This window comes from Pteropus medius, unplaced genomic scaffold (genome assembly GCF_902729225.1).
Source record: "Pteropus medius unplaced genomic scaffold, Ma_sr-lr_union100, whole genome shotgun sequence".
NCBI lineage: Eukaryota > Metazoa > Chordata > Mammalia > Chiroptera > Pteropodidae > Pteropus > Pteropus medius.
In genome coordinates this window covers 67,869,580-67,893,651 of record NW_024349800.1, presented here as the reverse complement: position 1 = coordinate 67,893,651, position 24,072 = coordinate 67,869,580, and the positions used below count along the sequence as shown (strand labels likewise).

At 47.6% G+C, this 24,072-nt stretch overlaps 1 protein-coding gene and 1 pseudogene across 3 annotated transcripts; one reads left to right on the top strand and one right to left on the bottom strand.

Moving 5' to 3' along the window:
* Positions 1-93: 93 nt before the first annotated feature.
* Positions 94-19,836, top strand: SCN2B (sodium voltage-gated channel beta subunit 2). Of its 3 annotated transcripts, none has more exons than XM_039888046.1 (4): positions 94-1,005; positions 14,258-14,424; positions 14,727-14,937; positions 15,669-19,835. In XM_039888046.1, the coding sequence occupies exons 2-4, from the start codon at positions 14,275-14,277 to the stop codon at positions 15,866-15,868; spliced, it is 561 nt and encodes a 186-aa protein (XP_039743980.1). In that variant the 5' UTR covers positions 94-1,005; positions 14,258-14,274; the 3' UTR covers positions 15,869-19,835. The 3 variants fall into 3 exon arrangements, with proteins under 3 accessions (XP_039743980.1, XP_039743978.1, XP_039743981.1); XM_039888044.1 differs by lacking the exon at positions 94-1,005 and adding an exon at positions 6,526-6,968; XM_039888047.1 differs by lacking the exon at positions 94-1,005 and adding an exon at positions 11,558-11,824 and having other exon boundaries at positions 15,669-19,836.
* Positions 19,837-23,286: 3,450 nt separating this feature from the next.
* LOC120622309 (uncharacterized) lies at positions 23,287-23,405 on the bottom strand (annotated as a pseudogene).
* Positions 23,406-24,072: the final 667 nt, after the last annotated feature.

Here is a 24,072-nt window from a genome sequence, read left to right as displayed (position 1 = left end):
GCCTGTGGAATGTTGGTGAGGAACTTATAGTCAGAAATTCCTGAAACAACTGAAGTGACAGGAGGAAAGACATACATACTGTGACTTAACATGCTAGGAACTGGTTTTGGTCTTGGGAAAATTTGTGGTGGGGGTGTGGAAGTAGGGTACGAATACAGCTCTAGGGTTTAACCCAGGGCTTCTTAATTCTGGCTGGGTATCAGATGGCTGGTGGCTCTTTGCCGGGCCTTACCAAAGGTGTCCTGGAATTCCTAGGTGGAGCTTGGGCATTTGTCTTTTTCAAAAGTGACACTCATGGATTGCCAAAGTGGACAGCCATTGATTTAACTCTTGGTTTGAAATGGTTTTTCTACTTTTTGATTACTGTTGTAAGACTTAATAAGGTTAGTTTTTAAAATCCTTTGGTACTGAGCTCCTATTTCTAGCCTGGGCTCAGCTCAGGTCTCCTCTCCTTGACGGTTGCAGGCCCTTCCGCATTCTCTGCATCCCACCTTTCCCACTTAGCTATTCAGGCTATGATAAAGAGATCCTTGATGGGTCTCTAATTTTTGATACAATTATAAGTGGAGCTATATATTTAAAGATGCCTTTTACTCTCCAAATGGACCCTCTCATAACATACCTGTTATTAACTCTTTCTCTTTTAGCAGTTGTTTTTGGGTCTCCACTTGGAAGCCTATAGCCTCTTTTTGTTCTTGTTCAATCACAGCTAAGAGTCATTAAATGTTTCCTCTTACCTATTAGCTCTAAATAAGGAATATGTCAATGATTTACAATATGTGTATTTAAGGTGATATCCTGTCCAAGAAGTATCAGAGAGGGGACATGTAATGACATGATAAGTAGAAGCGGGAGGAGGACTGTTTTATATCCTAATAGTTCGTGGAGAGGAATTGGTTTCATTTTTGAGCTATTAAGTAACGTGCTGTTCTGGGCTAAGTGCCCTTTTTCTACTTCCTCAAATATTGTGAGCATAGGATGAGGACCTTCAGGATACAGAGCCAGGTGGGTGGATGGTGGTTTCACACTTGTCGTTCTAGGTCAAAGAGGATAATTGGGATAAGAGCTGGAGAGTGGACTGAGCAGAGGGTGTTTTGATTGTGGAAGTGTGGGCACACCCCTCCCAAGTTTGACTTGCCCAAATTTGAATTTGGTTCAAAGTTTGGCTTCTATTCTGGATTCAGCAGTTGTAACTGAGGAGGAAGAAAAGGAAGCCCACCTCTCTTTTCCAGTTCTACCTCCCTGCAAGCCTTCCTCTTGTACGTAGGATAGAGTCAAAGTTGAGAGTGGAAGTCCACAGCTATCAAATACTGATTTTGCCTAAAACCAAAACAGCTCTGCAGGGGACCGTGAAAGAGACCTGCCTGTTCTCACATGCCCTTCTCTTAGGGATGGTTGTCTATTACATCCAGGAACATAGGGGCATATGGCACAGCGAATGGGCTGCAAGGCCAAATAGGCCTGGTTCAAATCCAGGCTCTGCCTCTTACTCCCTTTTCAGCATTGCAATTTACTTCAGGATTTACTTCAGTTCTTTGAAGCTATTTTCCCTATATATGAAATAGAGACTCATAGGATTTTTTATGAGGACTAAATAAGGTTGTTTAGGGACTAGTGCCTGGTCTGAGCCCTTCATTCCATTCTAATGTGTTTTCCCCAGTTTGATTTGTCTTCTGGTGATTCAGTCCCCATTTCTTGTTAATTTTTTATTTCTATGTGCAGGATGCCCTTAAACCCCAAATACTCAATATTCTTCTAATCTAAAAAGAGAGTTAGAAAGCTGAGTTTAGGGAAGGGCTTTGCATAACTCTGAGGGATGATATTCTGACGGGCAGGAAAACTGCTGGAGATGGAGCAAGCTGGATCTCTTTGTAGTAGATCCTTTCGCAAGCACTTTTGTTACTTGAATTTGTGGTATTTTAAGTCCCTAGAACACCAGATGCTCCCATATTCAAAGACTTGCAGAGACACACAGGCTTTTGCCAACAGAAAGCAGCCTAAGGGTGGAGGGGGTGGGGCCACTCATGAATTATGGAGAATCTAGTAGCATCAGAGTGGACTATTGAAATTGAAAACAGTTCAATCTGTCCACTGGGGACCTGTAGACAATGTACCTTCTTTAAAAGGCTGCAGCCTTTGGCCAGCCCTTCAGTCTTTTGTTCTTCATCGCCATCCCACTCTTTTTCTCCTCTTGGCTGATCAGTATTACATTGGCAATTTTCTTTTATAAAAATCCGTGTGTGTGTAAGCAGGTTGGTGGTACAGTCATGTTGCCATCGAATTAGTCATAATAGAGCCAAACAACCTTAGATTGTAAGTTTTATCCCAACACAGACCAGTTATTTTCTTACTAAGCATAAACAAAATTTCTCAGGACTACTGACCTTTTGTTCTGGACAGTTGTTTTGCAAATGTGGTCATGTCTTCCTCAAGGGAAATCAGGCAATTCACTACCATTTCTGTAAAATCTAACTCTCAAAACATCTTTATCAAAATTAAGGAAACTCAGAGTTTTCTCAGAAAGCTGAGATGCTGAGAGCAATAGAGATTTATGTGTCCCAGAACTTTCGGAGCACCTGTTTGAACTCTACATCGTATGTTCATGGACTCCTGAGTTCAGGTGACATCTTGGCTACCCATCCACACATCCCATTTTTTTTTTTTTTCATGACAGGAACTCTCTGCTCCATATACTCTTGTCTTTCCTGCTTCTAAGCCTTTGCTCTTGGTGTTCCCTTGCCTGGAATTCCCTTTCTCTTCTTGTCTGCTCAAATCAATACTCCTTCAAGGTCCTGCTTAGTCTGACCGTGATCTCCTATTTCTCACATCTTCCGAGATGTCTCTACACTTACCAGATTTTATTTTCTGATGTTCTCTAGTTATTTTATAGGTATGAGGCTTTAATTTCTCCTCGAGCTCCTAGGCTCTTAGAGATCCTGCTTTAGGTCTTTTCTGTGAGCTTTGAAGCATCTGATCCCATGCAGGACAAACCCTCATTGAATGTAGACCCCAGGGAATGGAGAACGGTGTGTGCAGGATGCTGCTGGACCTATTGCCCAGCCCTAGTCCGACCACTGTGTAAAGCTGTGCAAAGTCAGGCTGTTGGAGGTCCTGCCCTTTTCCTGAATATAAAAGACATCCACTCATTGCATCTGCTCACGGACCAGTAGAGGCCCAGAACAGACTCAGAAGAATAAGCACAATCTCTGTTCTTATAGAGCTGTAGTCAGGGAGGTAGGAAGTGTGAACAAAAATAATAACACCCTCCGACTCCTGTTAACATGGAGACCCAAGAAATACCAGGTGTACCTTTATTCTCATCCCATCCCTTAGTAAATGGGATTGTTCTCATTATGCTGTATTGGGAGTTTATACATTTCTCTCCCTGCCTGGAATGTGAGCCGTCAAAGGGTGAACTGTGTCTCATTTGTTTCTGGGTCTCTAGTTTCTAGCCTAGTGTCTGGCACATATGGGGCATTAAGTTGATGTTAGAGCTTGTTGAATGAAGGAATTGGTGAACAAATGAGTGAATGTACCCAGTGTCACAGGAGCACAGAGAGAAGGAGTATGTAGAAGATAAGAAGTTGGTGATATTGTAGCAGATTTTGGAAGAAAGACTAGGAGCTTGCTGAGCAGGCAAGAGGAGAGAGGCATTTCTAGAAGAGGGAACTGCAAAGGCAAAGACACCAAGACGTGAAGCCCTGTGTGGGGTAAGAGAAACCTCACCAGGTATGGAATGGTTTGAGAAGGGAATGGGGCAGAGAAGAGAGGCGAATGGAATGGATCCCTACCTTGTTATTCCCAAGCAGACCTACTAAGGCCAGCATTTAATCCTAAACTTGCCCCTGCTTACCATTCCCTTCTCCCCAACCCCCCAAACCTGGCTTCACATTGCCCCTTGCTCCTGGGGTGCAAACCTTTTAATATTAGTTGAAGGCAATACTTGTCGAACTTCAATGTGCTCAGAAGCACCTGAGATCTTGTTAAAAATGCAGATTCTGACTTCTTTGGAGGTGGGACCTGTGATTCTGCATTTCTAAGGAGCTCCCAGGTGATGCTGATGATGCTTGTCTGGGGACTACACTTTGAGAAATGAGGCTTTAAGGTAAATGTAACTAGGGAGGCTCTCTGTGGCCTCAGCTAGGCATTCTAAAGGCCAAGAAACTAACTTCCTTTGGATTATTTGTAATTCTGCTTCTCTTAGCAGGGCAGGTAACTGAGTGTTATCTAATAAAATGTAGGCACTGGGTAGAAATGCCAAAAATAAGGCTTTACTCCCCAAATAGCCTGTCTTTGATACTGGTGTCTTCATTCTACAAAATACTTCTTTGAGTTTCTGCTTCCACGGTTTTTATTAGTTCCTAGGGTAGACTTACTCTTTGGGAGCAAATGGGCATCTGGAGGCCCAAGTAAGCTGTGGGGAGGTCCTGGGGTAGCTCTCCTGCCTCACGTTGAGAGGGTACCTCTTACCCTCGGTTCTGGAAGGCTCAGTTGGACAAAGGCTATTCTGTTATAAGTCATGTACTTAGTTTCTCATAGTCGAATACTGGATAGAAGCAGAGGAACTTCTGTATCCATCTCTTATCTCAGATATCACCCAAATAGAAGCTTCTGGACCCAGTATGAGACCTAGCGAGCTGGATAAGCAACTTCTCTGGGCCTCACAGCCACCTTCAGCTGTATTAAAAAATAAAGAGGAGGCCGGCTACGTCAAACCAAAACTCTGTATCTGACATGTGTCTGCGGCAGCATGGGTGGCTATGCTGCAGCCTGGGATCTGACCGAAGGGTTATAGTGGGAGCTGAGGCCCCTGCTTGTGCCAGTCCACCCTCCAGACACATTTGCAAGCCTGGGCCCTGCTGATAGCAGAGGAGACCTGGGGCCTGAGGAGACTAAACCTGGCCACTGGAGGACACTTCCTCCAGGCTTCTACTCTTCTCCTTCCCTGGTTTTCATTCCCGTGGCCTGCACCCTGTGGATGAGCCAGCAGCCACCAGTCTCTAGCAAAGTGACAGAGGCACTTTGGGGACAGAGTCTGTGCAAGATCAGGCAGGGACAGCCACCTCTGGTGTGGTGGAGAACCACAGAGGTCTCCTCACCACCCCTCTGCCATCAGCAACTGCCACCAATATCCGGCCCACTCCGCTCCTCCCCAGTCTAGAACAGCTTCAGAGGCCTATGCTAGATTTCGCTGCCCTCGTCATAATGTCTTCTTTCCCCCATTCCCTCTCCAACTTTATTAATTCATTTAGGGGTGCCCCTTTGCAGCTAGCATCACCTGTTTATTGAGTGTCTGCTCCGAGCCAAGCACTGTGCTGGTCTCTCATTTTGTTTCTCCATGCCTTGCCCTTTAGCACCTTCTTTTACAGTGATGCTGGTCTGGGGACCACACTACAGAGGTCACTTGCTTATCTATTCCAGTCTTCTCTTCTGTGTCTCTAAACAACCTGAGGGATGGTCTCATGTGTTCTCCCCTTTGTGACAGGCAGTGTGGAATACTGGAAATACCCAGTGTTTCACACAAACCTCAGTTTGAATCGTGGCTCTGACCTACTACTACTGTAGGTAAGTTGGTTGTGTTAAGTTCTGTCGACTTGTTTCCTCATTTGCAATTTTTTTCCTTTTTTTTTAAAGAAGGAATCACCTATCCCAGGGTTACATTTAAGTTGAGGGATCATATATAAAGTGTTTGGTGCAGAGTTAATGCTCAAAAATATTATATGCCCCCTCTTTGCTGCATCACAAGTGCATGTGATTGCTGCATGAGAACCTGTGTTCTACTTAAATATCTCCCTGGAAGAGTCGGGTGACTTTCTCTGCTTAGGGCCTCCTTGGTACTCCACCTCACGTTCTCCTACATGTAGTTTTAGCCTATTTTCTCTTCCTTTTTCAAAAGGAAAAAAAATTCAAACATACATAACAGAAGAGAGAACTGTGTAATGAACCCTTTGCACTAGTCACCAGTTTCAACAATCAATAACAATGTTCAGTCTAGTGTCACCTACCTCCTCCACCTCTTTTTTTTCTGGACTATATTAGAGTAAATTTCAGTCATCATATTATTTCACCTATAAATGCTCCATTGTGTATAACAGATAAAGATGTTAAAGAATATAGCCACAATATTATCACCCAATAAAATTAAGAAATTTTCATTAATATAGTCTAATAGTCCATATTTACTTTTTCCCAATTGTCTCGAAAATGTCTTTCTACTGTTGATTTGATTCATGTTACATTTGAATGTAAGGTCTCTTAGGTGTTTTTATATCAGTTTGCTTGAACATGTTCTGTGTTCAACAGAAATGCTAGAAAAATGAGGAAGTCCTTACTTCCTGAAAGTCTCCCCAACTCACTTCCCAGAACTCTTTCCAAATAACATAAAAACAAGTGTCTCCTTTTTTGGGTGTTATTAAATGACAAAAGGAGTTCCCTACCTCCCCCTTACAGCAGCTTAGAAATAAAGAGCTTCCTCTAACAGCTTTCAAAACCCAACAATTATCCAAGTTAAGAAGAAAAGCAGGATTTGCTTTAGTTCTTGTTTTGGAGGGTAAAAATTTCTGGGGAACTGTTCTTTTCAGAAAGACTTTTTTATACCCTCCCACCTACTTTTAAAAATCCAGCAACCACAAAATTTACTCCATCCCAGCTGCCGCCCCCCCACCTTTTCTCTCTCTCTCTCTCTCTTACACACTCCCTCTCTCTTTTTAGCAAGAACACACAGGCCGGCCATATTAGAGAGATGGAAATAAAGCTTCCTTAATGTTGTATGTGTCTTTGAAGTACATCCGTGCATTTTTCTTTCTTTTTTTTTAGCATCTAACTATTCTTCCCTTATAGCCCTTGGCCCCTCAAATTTCCCTCTCCCATATCCCGACTAACATCTCAGTGTCTGAAAATGCACAAAGATGCCTGGCTACCTCGCTCTGCCTTCAGTCTCACGGGGCTCAGTCTCTTTTTCTCTTTGGGTAAGTTAGACTGCACATCTGCATGCTCCTGCGGGTCCAGAAGTGCAGCCACAACTGGAAGAGGATAGGGACAGGGGGCAGGAAAAAAAACGTTGTTGGAGCTTCTCTTCAGTGTCCTAGCGAAGGGAGGTGCTGGAACTGGGGGAGACATTGCTGGGGACTGCATAACACTGGTCAGAAATGCTGAGTGTTGCTCGGGAATGACAAGGGTGGTGATTTTTGTTTAGGTTTCCCTGAAGTGGACCTGTGTGTATGTGGGGTAGGGTGAGAGTGGGGGTTAGATCCATCTGCAGTCTCTTCATGGATTTTTTTAAAGTTGCTGCAAATATGGAGTCCTGAGACTTAATGCTCTCTTAAGGGGTTTCTTTTGTGAACCTTGATCTTTGGAATCTGGTGGATTTAGAATGTTAGGAGAGAGTGTGGGGGGCAGTTGAAGGCAGAAAGTTGAGTTTGGGTCTGGCTTCCTGGAAATCTGTACCATCGATTTTTTGAAATGTGTGGGAGAGTGGATGGGAAGCAGGCTTGAGGAATGATCTCTGGATTGTGAGACCTGCTGCAGTGTGTATTGATGGAGAAGGCACTTTTGGCTTGGGTCAGATGGAGTGGAGGAGGGGTCAAGTGCAGGGATCAGAAAAATAATAAAGAAAGAAGAAGGAACCCATGGGCCCAATGAAGTTGTGGCCCTTTAAGACCATATCTCAGAACTGTCCAGCCCAGCCCTTGTAGCTGCCCTGTCAAGTGACCCAAATATTAATTTCAAATTTGACCTTTCATGGATTTTCTGATGGGTAGGTGGGTTAGAGAGTTATTTGCAAGATTGCTTTATAGGTAGTTTCATTCTTGCTCTTAAACTTATTGTCAGTGGGAATATTCCCCATCACAGTCTCTCTCTCTCTCTCTCTCTTTCTGTCTCTCTGGTGTGCTACGCTGTGTTATTTGGCAAGATTGCTAAATGGAGGCAGTGGAGAGCCCCTGGAAGCTTGCATGATAAATCCTATTAGCTTTGCTGAGTTTTTGGGCTTATTAACAACAGAGGGTGAATGTTTGGCAATACAAAGAACATGGGTTTTAGAATCTGATCTGGGTTTAAAGCCACCTTTGTCATGTACTTCATACCCATAGTCAAGTTACTCGACCCCTCTGAGCTTTAGTTCTTTCATGGGTAAACTGGAGAATATCTACTGGGTTTTTTTGTGAGTCTGGCACATAGCAAGTGCTCAATGATAGCTAAACTTTATAAAAGCATTTCATGTGCCCAGGCACTGCATATCTTGTTTTGTCCCTCACAGAAGTCGGTACGGTAATCGTATGAGGTATGTACTGCTATTATCCTTATTTTACAAATGAAGAAACAGGTACAGAGAATTTAAGTAACTTGCCCAATAAGGTCACATGTCAAGTTTAAGGTGAACTGAGATTGGAACCTCTGTTTGTTTGACTTCTGCATGTTCGTAAGCATTGAATTCAACTGCCCCCAATGTTCAAGAAAGCTTACTGCTATATTAAACTGATTGATCAAAGAATCTCAAGTACAGGCAAAAAGTTGAGTGATTGGCCTGTGTGTAAGGAGCCAGGCATGAAGGACAGGTGACCTCTTTTGGGAGTTAGGAAGAGCTTCCTGTGGGAGGGAGGCAGCTTTGTGAGAACCTTATCTAAGTGAAGAAAGGAAGGGGGCTTGGTGATCAAGACCCAGGTGTGGCTTTGGGGAAGATGGAGTTTGGGGTGAAGGGGTCAGGGTGTGGAGGCTGTGAGGTGGTGATAGAAGGAAGTTAAAGCCTCTGCAAACCTGGTAGAGAAGAGAATGAAGGAAGGGAGATGTCGAACTTGAACTTAATTGGTGTTATGATGAGGCGTGCCCTGGCACTCCAAGGCTGAGGGCTGAGGTGAGACTTTGGGAGTTGTAGTAGCTTCAGTCCTCAGGGTGGAGGGATACTACAAGTGACAAGGGAGGAGACTATGTCGGGTCTGAGTTTATGAGAATGACAAGCTGGGCAACCTACTGTGACAGAAGCATGTGAGACTATTTTTTTTGTTAGAAACAATCCAAATGACTGGGCTTTCCTAGAGTTTTTCTCAAGGTCATTGGTTCTGCAGTCACTGGCCTGGTTACTAAAGTTTGGGTCGTGGTACGAGAGGCCTAGAAGTGGAATCTGGTCCTCACTCAAGCCCACTGCACATATCTGTTGGTGGGGGCAGGGACACAGACACAGAGGGGACAATGCCTTCCCTGCCTTCTACAAACTTTTGTTGAGTGCCCACTGTGTGTCACAAGCTGTTATAGGTCCAGGGATACCAGGATAAATATGAATCAATTCCCCAGAGCCTCTGGAGGGCCACAGGCACATGAATAAATAATAACAACTCAGTATTGTATGTGCTGTGATGATGATGATGATGATGATGATGATGATGATGATAATGGCAGTTCACCTTTGTTTTGGGCTATGTGCCAGACACTGCTGTGAGCTTTATACAATATTAAGTTATTCAATCCTTACAACAGTTCTAGGAGGTAGGTCCTATTATTATCCCTCATTCTACAGATGAAGAAACTGAGATGCTGGGAGGTTAACTATCTTGCCTAAGATCAGATCAAGGCATTAGAGCTGTGGTCTTGGCCACTATGCCATTCTGTCTTCAAGTCACGTGGAAGTGATAGAATAGGGCTGGGGAGAGGGCACAGGCGCTGGGGAGGCTGCCACTGAGGCAATGCCTTATTAGCTGGAATCTGCAGGATAAGTGGAAGGGCCCCAGGGGCAGAGGGTGAACTAGTTTCCTATCTGAAGTAAAAACACGTGCAAAGGTGTAAAAGAAGGAAGAGTGAAAGCTGGTGGTGTTTTTAGGAAATGTAAGAACTCTGGGGTCATTGGAGTGGAGGAAGCGTGGAGGGTTGGGAGCTGGTGGTGCATGAAGCCAGCAGATCGGATTGTCCCAGATGGTGAAGGGCTAGGAAGCTGTGCCCAGGAACCCGGACTTGATCCTGAAAGCAACAGGGAACCAGTGGAGGTTTGGGGGTGAGTTATTCCCCCTGCTGTATAGGAAGGAAGAACCATGGGGAGTGAGGGCCTTTTGTGGCTGGCAGGAGCGGGGCAGAGAGGTGCATTGTGGGGTCCCTTCCCACTCATCCTGACAGCAGGGTGCATGGGGGTGGACTGGGCCAGGAGGGGGGACCCCGTGGGGGTAGGTCTGACAGGTAAGAAGTGTTGGAGATAGGGGCTAGGTGTCACACTTGCCTGAGAGGCAAGGGCTGCCCCAGGGAACAGTATGATCCAGAAGGTCAGGGAAATAATTTCTCTGTTTAGACTCTCTCTCTCAATCTCTCTCTCTCTCTCTTTCTCTAACCACCCCCTTGTCTCTGTCTCTGTCTCTCTCCACCAAGAAGGAAATAAACCTACCTCATAAGTAAAAATGAGTGAAGAGAATTAACTTCCATTCTCTGTAGGAGATAGTGTTTGGCAGGAGATGAGCAAATTTTTATGATCTCTGTAAAATGGGCCAGTTAGAACAGTGGATGCCATGGAGTCTGAGGGGCCAGAAGTGCCTTGGAGAAAATGGGGAGGCCTAGCAGTGGTAATGTTTTGGAACTAAGATCAAAAGCTGCATCGTTACTGCACCCCTGTTGATCATCATTTCCTTTCTGTTAGTTGGAAGTTAGGAGACCCAGGCCCTAGACCTGGTCCTAAACTGAAAACCAGGAAGACTGTAGGCTCCCTTGTATGGAGTTTCCTTTAAATAGAAGGATTTCCCTCTGGCCAGCCTGCCTAGAGTGGGGATAGGGGGAGGGAGGGGCTGGACCTGCTTTGTAGACAGTTGAAGGCCTTAGAAGAACAATCACACCCCCACCCAGCCTCAATCCTTCAACCCTCTGTCTGGAGCCCTGTAGCCTGGGTTCATTTCTAACTTTGTCACTTACTAGCTGTGAACTTGGGCTATTCATTTAATTGCTTTATGTTCAATTTTCTCATCTGCTAAGTGGAGGCGTAATAGTATTGTTGTAAGTATTAAATGAGCTAATATCTATAGAGTGCTTAAATGATGCCTAGCACACAGTAAGCACATTGTTGTAATTATGATGTCTTTTTGTGGCCCTAGCTGTGGATTTGGCTACTTTCTTGAAGCAGCACAGTTCATCAAGAGACCAGGATTTTGCTCACAGATCTGACCTTTCTGCAATGGTTTCCTTGTCTGTAATGAGAGCCTGGACTGTTGAAAGGCCTGAGGCCCTTGTCTTGAGCCTTGGGATCTTGGTGAGGACTCAGGCTGAAGTGGGGGTCCTGGACTAGGAGTCAAGAACCATGGTTCTGGTCTCGGCTTGCCCCATCCTCTGTGTCTCTCTCAGGGCCTCATTTTCCCCCTTGGTAAGACCATGGGGCTAGATCTATAATTCCTGAGGGTCCCCACTCTGGCTTACTCTGATTGAGTGACTGACTCCCTGTTCCTTTATTCTGCAGTTGGGACTTGGTGGTTGACCTCTCTGACCAGTAGAGGGCACGCGTGTTCCATTTGGCGCTTCCTGCAGGAACCAGCTGTCAAGATGAGGGGGAGGGACTCCGCATTGCACCTCTCTGTCTGCCTGCTCCCACCAGCCACAAAAGGCTCCTTGCTCCCCATGACTCTGCCCTCCTACACAGCAGGGTGCTGGCTTCTTAAGTTTGGAGAGTGCTGCCTGGTGGGGTTCAAGTTTTAATTGGAGTGATGTCGTGGGCTGAGTCAGGACAGAGGCAAGGGGTGGGTCAGATTCACAGCACCTATTTCCTAGTATCACTTGGAGGCTCCTTTTGGTCGAGAGCTCTGGAAAGGTAGAAGATCCTTTCAAGGGAAGGTGTTAGAGAAGCAGAGAGTTCCTGGAAGATGAGGTAAGCTCAGGTCAAGGCCCTGCCAGGCTCCTTCCCTACAAATTTCTCTGCCTCTGCAGAGTGGGGGCGGTGACGGTATTTTCTGCACACCTCCTCCTTGCCTGGAGCTGTGCTAGGTGCTTTCGTAATGGCTATGGAAATGGGGAGAGGGGAACTGGGCTGTTTTTCTTGGTGAGCCCACTCAGCCTCCCCAGTTCATACTCCCCTAATGAGCACTTCAGTGCACACCTGGAAGCCTTGGCCTCGCAGGTGGATCTGCGTGCCTATCCCTCTATCTAGGACTCAGTTATGACCTCTAGGGCAGCAGTTCAGAGCATCTTTTCTTCATAAGTCGTTCCTACTAGCCCTGCCCACTCATCCTAAGAGATATGAGCTGAGCAGAAGGACTCTGTATATTTGCTTCCAGGCTGTAGTGCAGTGGCTTCTGGTGTAGGGCCCAGCAGCTTTGCACAATAAAACAGTTTGAAAAATAAAAGTCCTGCAGGGGTCAAGGCCCCACAAAGTGCCCTTTGCTAGGAGGCTGCCCCAGAAGCCCTTCCTGTCTATGGGGGTGGGAAGGTGGAGGGCAGGCCTTGAGGAAAATTTAGGATAACCAGAGCTATCATTTGCTGAGCAATTACTTTCAGGCAGATTGCATGCTGTGCTTTATGTATTTAATCTTATTTAATTATCTTAACAACTCTGGGAGGTGGGTGTAATCAGCTGCATTCTGTAGAGAGGGGGCTGAGGCTTGGAGGGTAAAAGAGCTTGCTCACAGTCTTGCAGCTAGCTGATTGAAAGCAGAGCTGGGACTGAACCCACATTTAATCAGTTCCCCATCTCTATGCCATTCCCACAGCTCTTGCTTGGACAGCCTCCTAACTGCCCCCAGTCCCTAGTGGCTTCCTGTCTCACTCCAAAGAATTAGATCCTAACATCATGTTCTGGCCCGTAGATCCTGTGACCTGATCCCTGCTTGACTCTGAGACCTCAGGTCTCACTATTTGCCCCCTTGATCACTCTGCTCCTTGGGCCTCAGATAAATGAAGATTATTCCAGCCACTGGGACTTTGCTCTTGATATTCTGCTGCCTTGGAACTTGATTCCTTCCAAATTTCAGATGGCTAACTCCCTCACTTCAGTCAGGGACGTCCTACATGTCACTCCCTCAGAGCAGTCTTCCCTGACCACCGATAGAGAACAACACCTCCTTACCTTGCTTATTTCTTACAATCCTTGCCATGTATCACCACCTAAAGTCACATTATTTTTTTTTTTCCCTCGTCACTGTCTGTTCCCTCCCTAGAATACGAGTTCCATATTCTGGTGATGTTACCCGTCTTGTGCACGACAGTATTCCTCAGGGCCTAGACTAAGAGCATAGTAGGTGATTTATCAATATTTGGTATATGAGTGAATAAATCATTGATGCTCAACATTACTGTTTGTCTTTGATAAATCAATTAATCTTTTGGGATGAGGTTTTGACAATATTGGCAGAGACTCTTAGTACTAAGGCCAGAACTAGGTGAGGCAAGTGAGGCACCTGGGGTGCAAAATTTAAAAAGATATTTTCATGACCCTAAAGGTGGGTGCCTTCTTAAATCTCGTGCCCCAGGCTTTCTGTCCCATAAGGGGCACTGGAAGGGTTTTGGTTCACTCACGTCACCCTAGACTCTGCCTTGCTTAGAATGTCAGAGTGTGATGGGCCTTTCTCAGCCCTAGCCCCTATCTGCTATACCAAGTCTGGTTTCCTTGTAGAATTCCACAGAAACCTATTGTTCCCACACTGCCACCCCTTCAGCCTGGATCAACTCCTTGCTGTGGTGTTTTCAGGCCTTACATCTTCAAAAGGGACTCTTGTCCTTGTAGACCCATCAGCTGGTTCCTCGGAATTGTGTCTCTACTGGCTGAGCACAATGCTTTGCTCTGGCCCTGGGGTATAAAGTATGAGGCCTTCTTAATCTTTATGTGTCTTCAAGCCTTCCTGCCCCATGAGAGACATTGTAGCTTCAGTTGGAAAGGGTTGGCTTAGCAGAGATGGTTGGAAGTAGTGAGGAAGAAGGGGGATAGGAAGCCAGCACGGTGAAGTCCTTTGTCCTAGGTCTTTGGCTAGCAAGTGGCACAGGCAGGGCTGGAGCAGGATGGCCAAGTGGAGGGGCTGCCCAACGGTGTTCCTGGAAAAGGCCTGAGGCCATTTGTTTGTCCCTGGCTTGACAGATGATTTGGTCTCTCTCTACCCCAGACTTGTTCTGCACTGCCCTCACCCCCAGGGCCACATCAGTTACCCATTATGAACTTTGCCCACTCTACCCCGCCACATGATTAATTTCGGCTCTTAGGGACCCAGCCCATTGCCCTAGTTCTGCTCCACTCCTCGCCAGGCACAGCAGGCTTGCCGCCTCCATGGCACTATCAGCCAGAATCCTCACCAGCTTTTGGCTTTGTCCACAGTGCCACCAGGGCGGAGCATGGAAGTCACAGTACCTACTACCCTCAATGTGCTCAATGGCTCTGATGCTCGCCTGGCCTGCACATTCAATTCCTGCTACACAGTGAACCACAAACAGTTCTCTCTGAACTGGACTTACCAGGAGTGTAGTAACTGCTCTGAGGAGATGGTGAGTCCTGGGATAGAGATGGGGCTGGGAGAGGGGTCCGGCCCAGTGGAAGGCCCACAGTGGGAGGCCTACCTTTCCCGCACCCTGCCCCATACTAGACCAGGTGCCCATAGTATCTGGGTGGGCTGTCTGATCCAGAGGGCTTTGTCGGAAGGTGCATTGTCATGCCCCGGGGAGGGTGGCGGAGATCTGGAGGTAACTGCCTCTCTTCCAGGTAAAGGTGCATGGGAGAAGGAGCATCCTGCTCTCCTTGCAGCTCCTCGCTCATCCATCCCCCCCATCCTGTCCCTTGTCCACCTCAGTTCCTCCAATTCCGCATGAAGATCATTAACCTGAAGTTGGAGCGGTTCCGAGACCGCGTGGAGTTCTCGGGGAACCCCAGCAAATATGATGTGTCAGTGACGCTGAAAAACGTGCAGCTCGAGGATGAGGGCCTCTACAACTGCTACATCATGAACCCACCTGACCGCCACCGTGGCCATGGCAAGATCTACCTGCAGGTTCTCATGGAAGGTGAGAGGCAGGTGGGCAGAATGGGGAGCAAGGCTGCTGTGGGGGCACCTGACCTTTCCCACTGAATTACTCTCCACAACTACTCTCTAGCAGCATTAGCTCAGGGCTCCTTTGGAGAGGCTGTGTCCTCCTGAGGGGACTAATCACAGCAACAGCCTGTGCTGGCTGCAAGGCATCTGTTTTCTTCCCTCCAGTCCTTGAGGACTTGGGAAGATGTCTCAGAGAGTTCTTGTAATGCTATTGATCATGATCATGATCTTAAGAATCATTATAGCAGCTTTCATTTATTGGGCACTTACTATGTCTCAGTTAAACTCTATGCATTACCTTATTTCATCCTCATAAAACCCTGTGAGGGAAGTACTATTAATTATCCCCATTTTACAAATGAGAAACTGAGGTTTAGAGAGGATAAGTAAGTTGTCTAAGGTCACACAATTAATAAATAGTATAATCAAGACACAAATTTGGGTCTTTTTGATCTCAAAGTCCATGCTGTCAAATACTGCATCATACTGCCCTCTCCTGGGGCTTTTAGGCACTCTGGGATTTTGGGGTCGGGGGTTAGAGGTCAATGATCTGGGCTGATTTTTGTTTTTGACTAAAGTTCTTTCCATGCAGAAGAATAAAATCAGGACCGCTCCACACATACTGTGGGAGCAGGGGACAGAGGCCAAGGCTAACTCTTCCAGCCCTAGTGCTCAGTGGGTCTGTTTCTTTTTCTTCTCCAGAGCCCCCTGAGCGGGATTCCACGGTGGCTGTGATTGTGGGTGCCTCCGTGGGAGGTTTTCTGGCTGTGGTCATCTTAGTGCTGATGGTAGTGAAGTGTGTAAGGAGGAAAAAAGAGCAGAAACTGAGCACGGATGACCTGAAGACGGAGGAGGAGGGCAAAACAGATGGAGAGGGCAACGCAGATGATGGCACCAAGTAACAGGCGGCCGGCCCCACAGCCCCTCCCTCATGCCCTATCTCCTTCCCACTCTCTGCTCCGCTCAGCGTGCCCCTGCCTACCCTCTCTTGGTGTGCTTCTCTTAAACCAGGACCCCAGGGCTGACCTGGAGCCTCCTGAACCTTTCACTTTGTGTCCCCCTCCCTGCACCAAGAGTGACCCACCTCTCTTTCATTTGAGAAAACTGCCATGATGTCTGGGATGTGTGGGCCCTGGGGGGAGGAAGTGAGTTCAAAACTGCCAGTCCCTGAGAGGAGGCAGGAGGCATGTGTGAGGGTCCCAAGGAGAAGGGGGAGGGTGGGCAGCGGTGGAGGAGGGGGTCAGCTGTCCAGCCTGCCCGGAGCACGAACTCCTCTGGTGGCAGCTTCAGAGAGGACCTGTGGGTGGGGGAGAGGCTTTCCTGTGCTGCCTCAAGAAGGCCTGGACTGGAACATTGCTCTGCTCCCTGAGCTGCTCCCAGTCGGGCTGAGGGTGGTAATATATACGTTCCTATAACTTGGGGATGGGGTATGTTAAAGGGACAACCGTGAGTTTCCTGAGCATTGATGAAAAGCTGAGACTGGAAGCAAATGGAGACAAGCCGTGGCCCAGGGAGCTCTGCTTTCACCCTCTTCTCCATTAACGGCTGCTACCACAGAAGGCTCGTGGTTTTCCGCTGGGTGCTAATCTCTTGGGATCTGAAGAACCCCTGAGCTGGGCCGTGGGTGGATTGCGTTGTTCCAGGTAGTGGTCATTTTCCATCATACTTGCCTATGAACAGGAGACAGATTTTAATCAGCTGAAGGACTGACAGGGTAGGCTCCATTGTAAAATGGACTTGACTGCAGACTGCTTTGTCTAACAGGATGACCACCATCGGCCTGGGCCAGGAGCGGCTAAGGTGCAGAGATGAGGAGGGATGTAAGCCACGGGCGGAGAAGAGGATGTGCAGAGTGGGGGGCAAAACTCAGAGCTCTGTTCAGACTTTCCCAGTTACCCTCAGCAGGGTTTTCATCTGGCTTTTGGCTAGAGACCAGAGAAGGGAATACCCCAAGGGAAGCAGTGTGGCCATGTCACATCTAGAGCTATGTTACACCTTCCCCTGCCCCAACAACTCTGTTGTGGGGAAGAAAGTAGCACTTGTGGGGAGCCAACTTTCACTGCCATTTTACTCATATTAAGGGAATTTCAAGAGAGGGAGAGAGACAGGGAGAGAAACTGCTGGCGTGGAGAACACTACCTTGGACCCTCAGAGAATCAACCAGCCACGTCACTTATACTGCAGATGAGGAAACTGAAGTTCAAACTGACAAACTGAGGGTCCTGCCATCCCCTCTGGGCTCCTCAGTCTGCAGTTTGAATGATCACAGCCATAGTTGTCCTGGTGGGAGGGGCCTCTGTGGTAAATGAGGGAGATAAGGTGAGGGAGGTGTGCGCATCCAGCCCTGCTCATCTCCCCGGAGCCCAGCCTCTCCAGGCTTCGACTGAGGCAGGGACCGAGTGATGGGAATGAGGACAGAGCTGCTGACAATGCCCCATCCCCTGCCCCAGGCTGAGCCTTTTCATACCTTTCAACCTTTCCAGGAGCTCAGGTCCTGCCCAGGCTCAGAGTGTTGGAGCCCAGGGCAGGAACGAGGCTGAGAAAAGTGGTTGGAGACAGGACTGTGACAGTCTCAGGGACTATTCTCTGCCTCTGCCCATTAGATGGTCAATTTGGGGGAGTGAACAATAGCCTGTGGGAGATTTAATTTAATTCACTTCAGCGTCCATTTATTGAGCATCTCCTGTGTGCCAGGCACTGTGTCAGACACACATAAAGCCATAAGAGTTGGGAACTGCTATGTCAACACTGGGAGGACCAAGATTAAGTTTTTTGGTGCATCTAGTTCCACGCGTACAGCCACTGCTTCCAGGGCTGGAGTTGGAGAAGAAGGAAGAGATTCCGGAATCTGAGCCCTGGGAAGGGAAGAAAGGAAGGAAAGAAGGAAGATACCATTGGGAAGAGGGTGAGAAGCCTGGCAAAGTTGGAGATGGGCACCTAGACAGAGCCTGTGTGGGGTGGGTCCAGCCCACAGGAAAATTCTAACACTTTGGTTCAGTACCTAACTGCCAATCAACACACTGCCAATGAAGGTAGGCTAAGCCACCAGGATGCCTGGGGCAGGTGGACATTGCCCATCTTTCAAGCCAACCAGCTGAGAGGGGAAGGTGGGTGGTGGGCACCGACCTCATACCAGCTGAAACCAAGAGTGGTTGTAATACACTTCTGCAGTGTGCAGATTTCACTTTTTGGCAACCTCTCAAGTGCTCTCCTCTCCCAGAAAGAGTGAGGATCTGTGCTGATGCTGGGAGCTTTTCTTTTTCCAGGACTCATAATATTTAGGGGATTTAGTTGTAAGATACCCTAGGTTTATTTTAAGGAATCCTAACTCTCCATAAAGAAGCCCAAGACTTCTGAGTTTCTTCCCTTCTCTGCTCTGACCCGGTGGGGCCTGGGGAGGGCAAGGCCTCTCCACTGGCTTCAGGGGCCAGAGCAGAGGGAAGTGGGCCACGAACCACTTTGCCCCAGGTGCTCACCCTCATTGCTTTTTTCTTCTCAAGCTCCTTAGAATCTCCTTCAGAGGTCTTATGGAGCTGCCTCTCCCAGAACAATGAGGTTGGGAACAAAATAGTGCTTCTGTGAATAGAGGTGGGACGGTGTGAGATGTTTCCACAGCAGCCATTTCCCTACCCTGCTTTCTAGTTTATACCAGCAAGCTGTTCCTTTTCTTGCACTGTGGGGTTCAAGTCCCACTCTGGCTGCATGTGCCCATCACTGCGCTCTGCTGGGTGCAGTCTGCTGGTTTTCTCAACTTTCCCTGCCTCTCCCACTCTCTTGGAACCCCTTATCTGTCTCTTCCTTCTAATTAAGGGCCATTGTAAAGAGAGATGGGCTGGCCAACCCATGGGATTTAGTTTATAAGAACAAAGCACAATTATTCAGGACTGAAATGCCTTGAGGTGCCTTGGAACTGGCTTTGAAAATATGCTCTGCGCCCCCTCCTCCCCGCCTCGGCTATGGACTAATCAAGTTATTCCCAATTTATAAAAAGGAAAAGCTGATTGTATCCATAGTTCTCCCTGTGAGACTCCCTGGGAGGTTGGGCTGGAGAATATTTACAAAGTCAGGTTAAGCAGATGGACAATTGAAAATACTGGCCAGGGCCAAAAGGATAGTTCCATGCCATAGAAATGGCTTGGTGCAATTGGAACAGGTGATGAATCAAGGAATTTTCCTTCCTACTTATTATGTCTTAAGGATAGACAGCCTGTGTCTCTTGCTGTGCCTCTTGCCGATGTCTTCCTTTACTGAAGCTTGCTGATGCATTTGTACTTAGTCTATGTATAGGTATAAACGTATGATATACATAACTATAAAACATCTCACTACATCCACCCTAAAAGTTACATTGGGGAGAGAAACGATCATTTCTCAGTGTTTTGAGTTGATTTACCAAAGGGAGATTATGGAATGTTCTTATTGCTCTTTGTGCACTTGGAGGGGAAAAACCAACTACTTATGCACTTTCAAGGTATTTTTGTGCTATATGGTGGTTGGAAGAGGTGGTGGGAAGAGAAACTCAAATGACCCTCTGTGACCTGACTGCTGTGATGTGTCTGCTTTTGGAGCAGACTGTTTCTTTTGCAGTTTGTCTTCTTGCTTGGATCTATTGCTACAATAAACAGATTGTCTCCCCTAAACATCCCTTGAATGTGGCTTTTTTCAGGGGTTCAGAGTGGGGTAAATTGAGGCTTTGCCAGGACCCTGACAGGGACTGCTGACACTCCTTTCCTGGTAAAACCATTGACATTGTCAGATCCCCACTGAGGATAAGGGTCTAGTCCACTCCTACTGACAAATGTTTCATCTCTCTTCCCCTTCGCTTTCCCAGAATCCTAGGAGACTCTATCCATCTCAGAAACACCACAGGGACAGTGGGGCTGAAAACACACTTCTCGGAGGCCTCTTGGTCATTTCTGGGATGACGACAATCTTCTAAGCCCCCTACAACTGTTATGTTGATGTTGCCTATTCTTTCCAGGGACAGGTGGGCCATCCTTCCTACCCTTTATTTCTAAGCCACGTCTGGCTAGGCAGACCTCTCTTTTGCCTGCTTTGGACTTGGGAAAAATAGATGACAGCTGGTTCGAGTCTGTCCTCATGCGACTTCACAGGTGAGAGGGGTCGGGGGAAGAGTCATGTTGCTCATGTCCCATCCGTGTACTGGTATATCTCATTTACATACCCCCGAATCAGCCCTAAGTTCAGGACCAAAGGCAACCTCCTGGCCTAGGGGATCCACTATTGCAGAAACACTTGGCCTTTTTCTCTCTCGGTCCCTGTTCTTATGTCCCTTTGCATTTTTCTCTCTTACACACACACACACACACACACACACACACACACACACACAAACCCTAAGGCAACTGAAGTGGTTGGTTCCTACTTTTCTCCTGGTTTCTTGCTATTTCTGTCTGCTCCCTGGTATAACCTAGAGACCTTTGCCAGTGATTATAGGCCAGATGCATTTTAGAATATTCCAGGAGGATTCTGACACTGACAGTCCACATGCCTGCAAGGATTACTGTTGCTACCTGAGAGAGACGCCAGAGAGGCAATGGCAGCAATTAACAGAGGTGGCTGGGATTTAACGGACCCAAGGAACCTTGGTTTAAAAGGGTGTCTGTTCTCCAGAGCCCCTGTGTCCTTCCAAGGATGGAATGTCAGAGAGGGTGCTTTTCTGCTTAACAGATAGGGAAACTGAAGTGGAGGACATGGACTGAGCAGCAGAAGGCACTGGGGATTCTTGTTCCTTCTGGGGCGGTGACAGCATCTTTCTCATTCTAGGGCTTTTCTGCTAGAACACTTGCGAGGACACTTTGGAGCTGGGCCTGGCTTCTGGGAGGGTTGGATTTGGCTCAGGCACCTCTCCTAAATTAATTTTCTTTGGTCAAGCCTGCTTGGGGCCTGGTGGGGTAGTTTTGATTGCAAAATGAGCTGCCTTGTGGGGGAAGGGCTAGCTCCCACCCTGAGGCTCAGCATTGGCCACTGGCTTCCTGTCCCCAAGCTGAGATGAAGGTGCCTGTACGAGAACCTCTCAATTCCCACTGCTCCTTCCCTTCTCACCATAGCCCTTTGCTGGGCTCAGGCAGAGCCATTGGCCTGCTCATTGCCTGCTGCCATGGGATAGGAGCCTGTACTCCTAGGCTTTCAGAGTCCCTAGGACAGGCCTTGAGAGCCAAAAAGAGTAGGGTAGGAGAGTAGCTCTTTATAACATCAGAGATAGAGGGGTCCCAGGGACTACCTGGCCAAACCTCCTGACTTTCCTGAAAGGGAAACTGAGGACTAGAACAGAAAATGACTTGCTTAAGGCCACACGATGGCTCCAGGTCAGCTGTTCTTCCCACAGCTCACATTCAGTCTGGGCCTAGCCCTCAGCACAGCTCAGCACATATCAGGGGCTCCTGTCTGCCCCTCCCCAGCTGGGCCTGAGTTTAACTAGAAGAGGCCCCCACACTTCCTCTAAGAGCTCAGTTTTTAAAGCTGAATTTCAGAGAGGGAAAGTGACTCTCCCAAAGTCACACAGTTGGCTAATGACAGAGCCTGGGATGGAACCCGAGTCTCCTCCCTAGGTAAAGACCTTCCCCAGGATAATCTAATGTTCATAGGCAAGAAGATGTATGTCTGTTAGCTCCAATTCCAAGTCCCATTCATACACCCAATAGTGTGACTGGCCTTCTATTGGTTCGCATGTAGGCCCCACTTAGGCCACTTGTCTTCCTCCCATTTAGCAGGAGTAGGGGTAATATCTAAAAAAGTTCAGGTGAGAGGAGGCTGGGGTAGTGCCTGGTGGGATGCAGGCTAGGTAGCTGGATGCACAGAAGCAGGAGCCTCCACTAGGTCTCCTGCCTTCTTTCACTGGCACTTTGGGGACTCAGAAAGTCCACACTGACAGAGCTCTACAGGAAGTCTTCTCAGATAGCCCTGTGGCATTGCCCCATGGTCCTCTCACCCTGAAGCTCGGCGGGTTCCAGTCATTTCTAGCTGCTGCTACCATGCTGATGTCAGGGTGTTAACCACCTTTTGGGACAGGCTCGGCCACCCAGTGGATGAAAGCTCCAGAAGGCCTTGGGGAAAGAAGCCCAGCTGAGAACTATAACTTGGCATCTTGACATAGCACATAGATTGGTCCTAAAATAGATTAGCCCAGCCTAGCCTAGCCTAGGACCTCACTCCCCTGAAAGGCTATGTAGGGCTCTGGCTAGAAAAGGGAGAAAGACAGATGAAGATGGTGGAATAGATGGGGTGGGCATGGGAGAGTAGGTATGTTGGTGGAGCGTAGCTTGGAAAATCAGCTTTTCCGCTTTTCCTGTTCTCTGGCAAGAACGACCTTGAGAGACCAGAAGACGGAACAAGGAAGGGGGCTAGTGGATGCTGGACACTCAGCTTGGTTACTTGGAATTCCATGGGAGGGGCTTTCCCTTACAACGATGGCAAAGTCATCTTTATCCCCACCACAGCTGCCTCTGCTTCTCAACTGGGACAAATTCCCTGTAAATAGGTGGCATACAGAGTAAGAACTGTTTGCCTCAACATTGAGAGTCACTCCTGTGGGCAAATGGGCAGAAGAAGGGGGTGTGTTCTGCCAGGAGGGAAAGTGTGCATCACAGCTGTTGGCCAAAACAGTGGCCGGGGCTGTGGCCACAGGGGAGAGAGATTAGACGTTCTCATTCTGCCTGATGGCAAAACATTAGGGCTGGCAGGCAGAGACAGATATTGACTGAATGTAAGTCATAGCTGTGCAGAGGGTTGAGTTTCTCTGTGGTAATGAGATCCCCATCCCGGAAGGTATTCAAGCATAGATCGGTGGTGTTGTCAAGAAGATTCATATATCGGGGCATACTTTTAGATGCCTTCTAAGTTTACTGACAATGGCCCTCTGCAGCTCTCATTTTAGGATTTGAATGATACAAGTGTGATTAACTCTTGCTTGCCTGAGGATAAATACAGTACGTGCATGGGCAAGTTCCTGCCTCTCTGTCTTCTTACTCAGTCACGCTCTTCCCCAAGCTGCCTCTGTACACTTGTACTACTTTGCCCTATTCATCTTTACCTGATTTATCAATGGTGGGGAGAGGGGTGGTGGCAAGCCCCACACACAGTGAGAAATAGGCTGGGAGAAGATGCAAATTTGGAGTGAGTCGAATAGCTTTCTGAAGATCACACCAAGTCTAACTTGCATCCTTGGCTCTCCAGCCCAGGCAAAGCTTCCACTGTCCCTCCAGTCAAGACTGGTAGATAAAAAGTGACAGTTCTCTTGGCTTTTTCCATACTTTGACCTCTCAGCTTTGCTAAAGTCTTCCTTTTTTTTTTTTTTAAATGCCTACAGCACCTGGTATTCCAAGGTAGTCTCCCATCTAAGTACTAACCAAGCCCAACCCTGCTTAGCTTCTGAGATCAGAGAAGATCCGGCACATTCAGGGTGGCATGGCCATAGACTTTTTTTTTTTTTTCTGCTTCTACTTCCCCATCCCTACCCCATAGCATGAACACACCATGGGCCCTCTGCTGTAGCTGACGCTGTTGGGAAGAGCTGTGGGATGGGTTTATATCCAGCCTGATAGGGCTTGGAGGGTGTGTCTGGGGGTGGGGGGATAAGAGAGAGTTGGCTAGTAAAAAGAATAGACATCATTAATTGAGTATCTACTGTGTGCCTGGCACTGAGTTAAGTATTCTATGTATATCAACTGACTTAATCCTCAGGACAACTTCCCAAACGTGCATTCCTTTCTCACTTTCGCATATGAGACCAAGGTTCTGTTATACTAAGTATGCGTACAGACAAGGTGATGTGGCTAGAAAATAGCAGAGAATTCAAACCTAGGGCAGTATGATGCCCAAGCTATCACATCACACTTCATAAAAGGACAGCCCACAGACTCAGGGGTGGGTGGGGGAAGGGTGACTTGGAGCCAACCTCAAAATGACAACAGGGTAAGGGCGGCAGTGCTTAGAAGTAGAGGCAAAACCTTGATGGCCTCTAACATCCCACCCTGGCCCTTGACCCCACAGATCTACACAAACACTCTGACCTCTGCTGGCCACCTTCTCCTCTCTTGGCTTCTGAAAACCTGTGAAAACCTCTTCTTTACGTGCTGGCCACTTA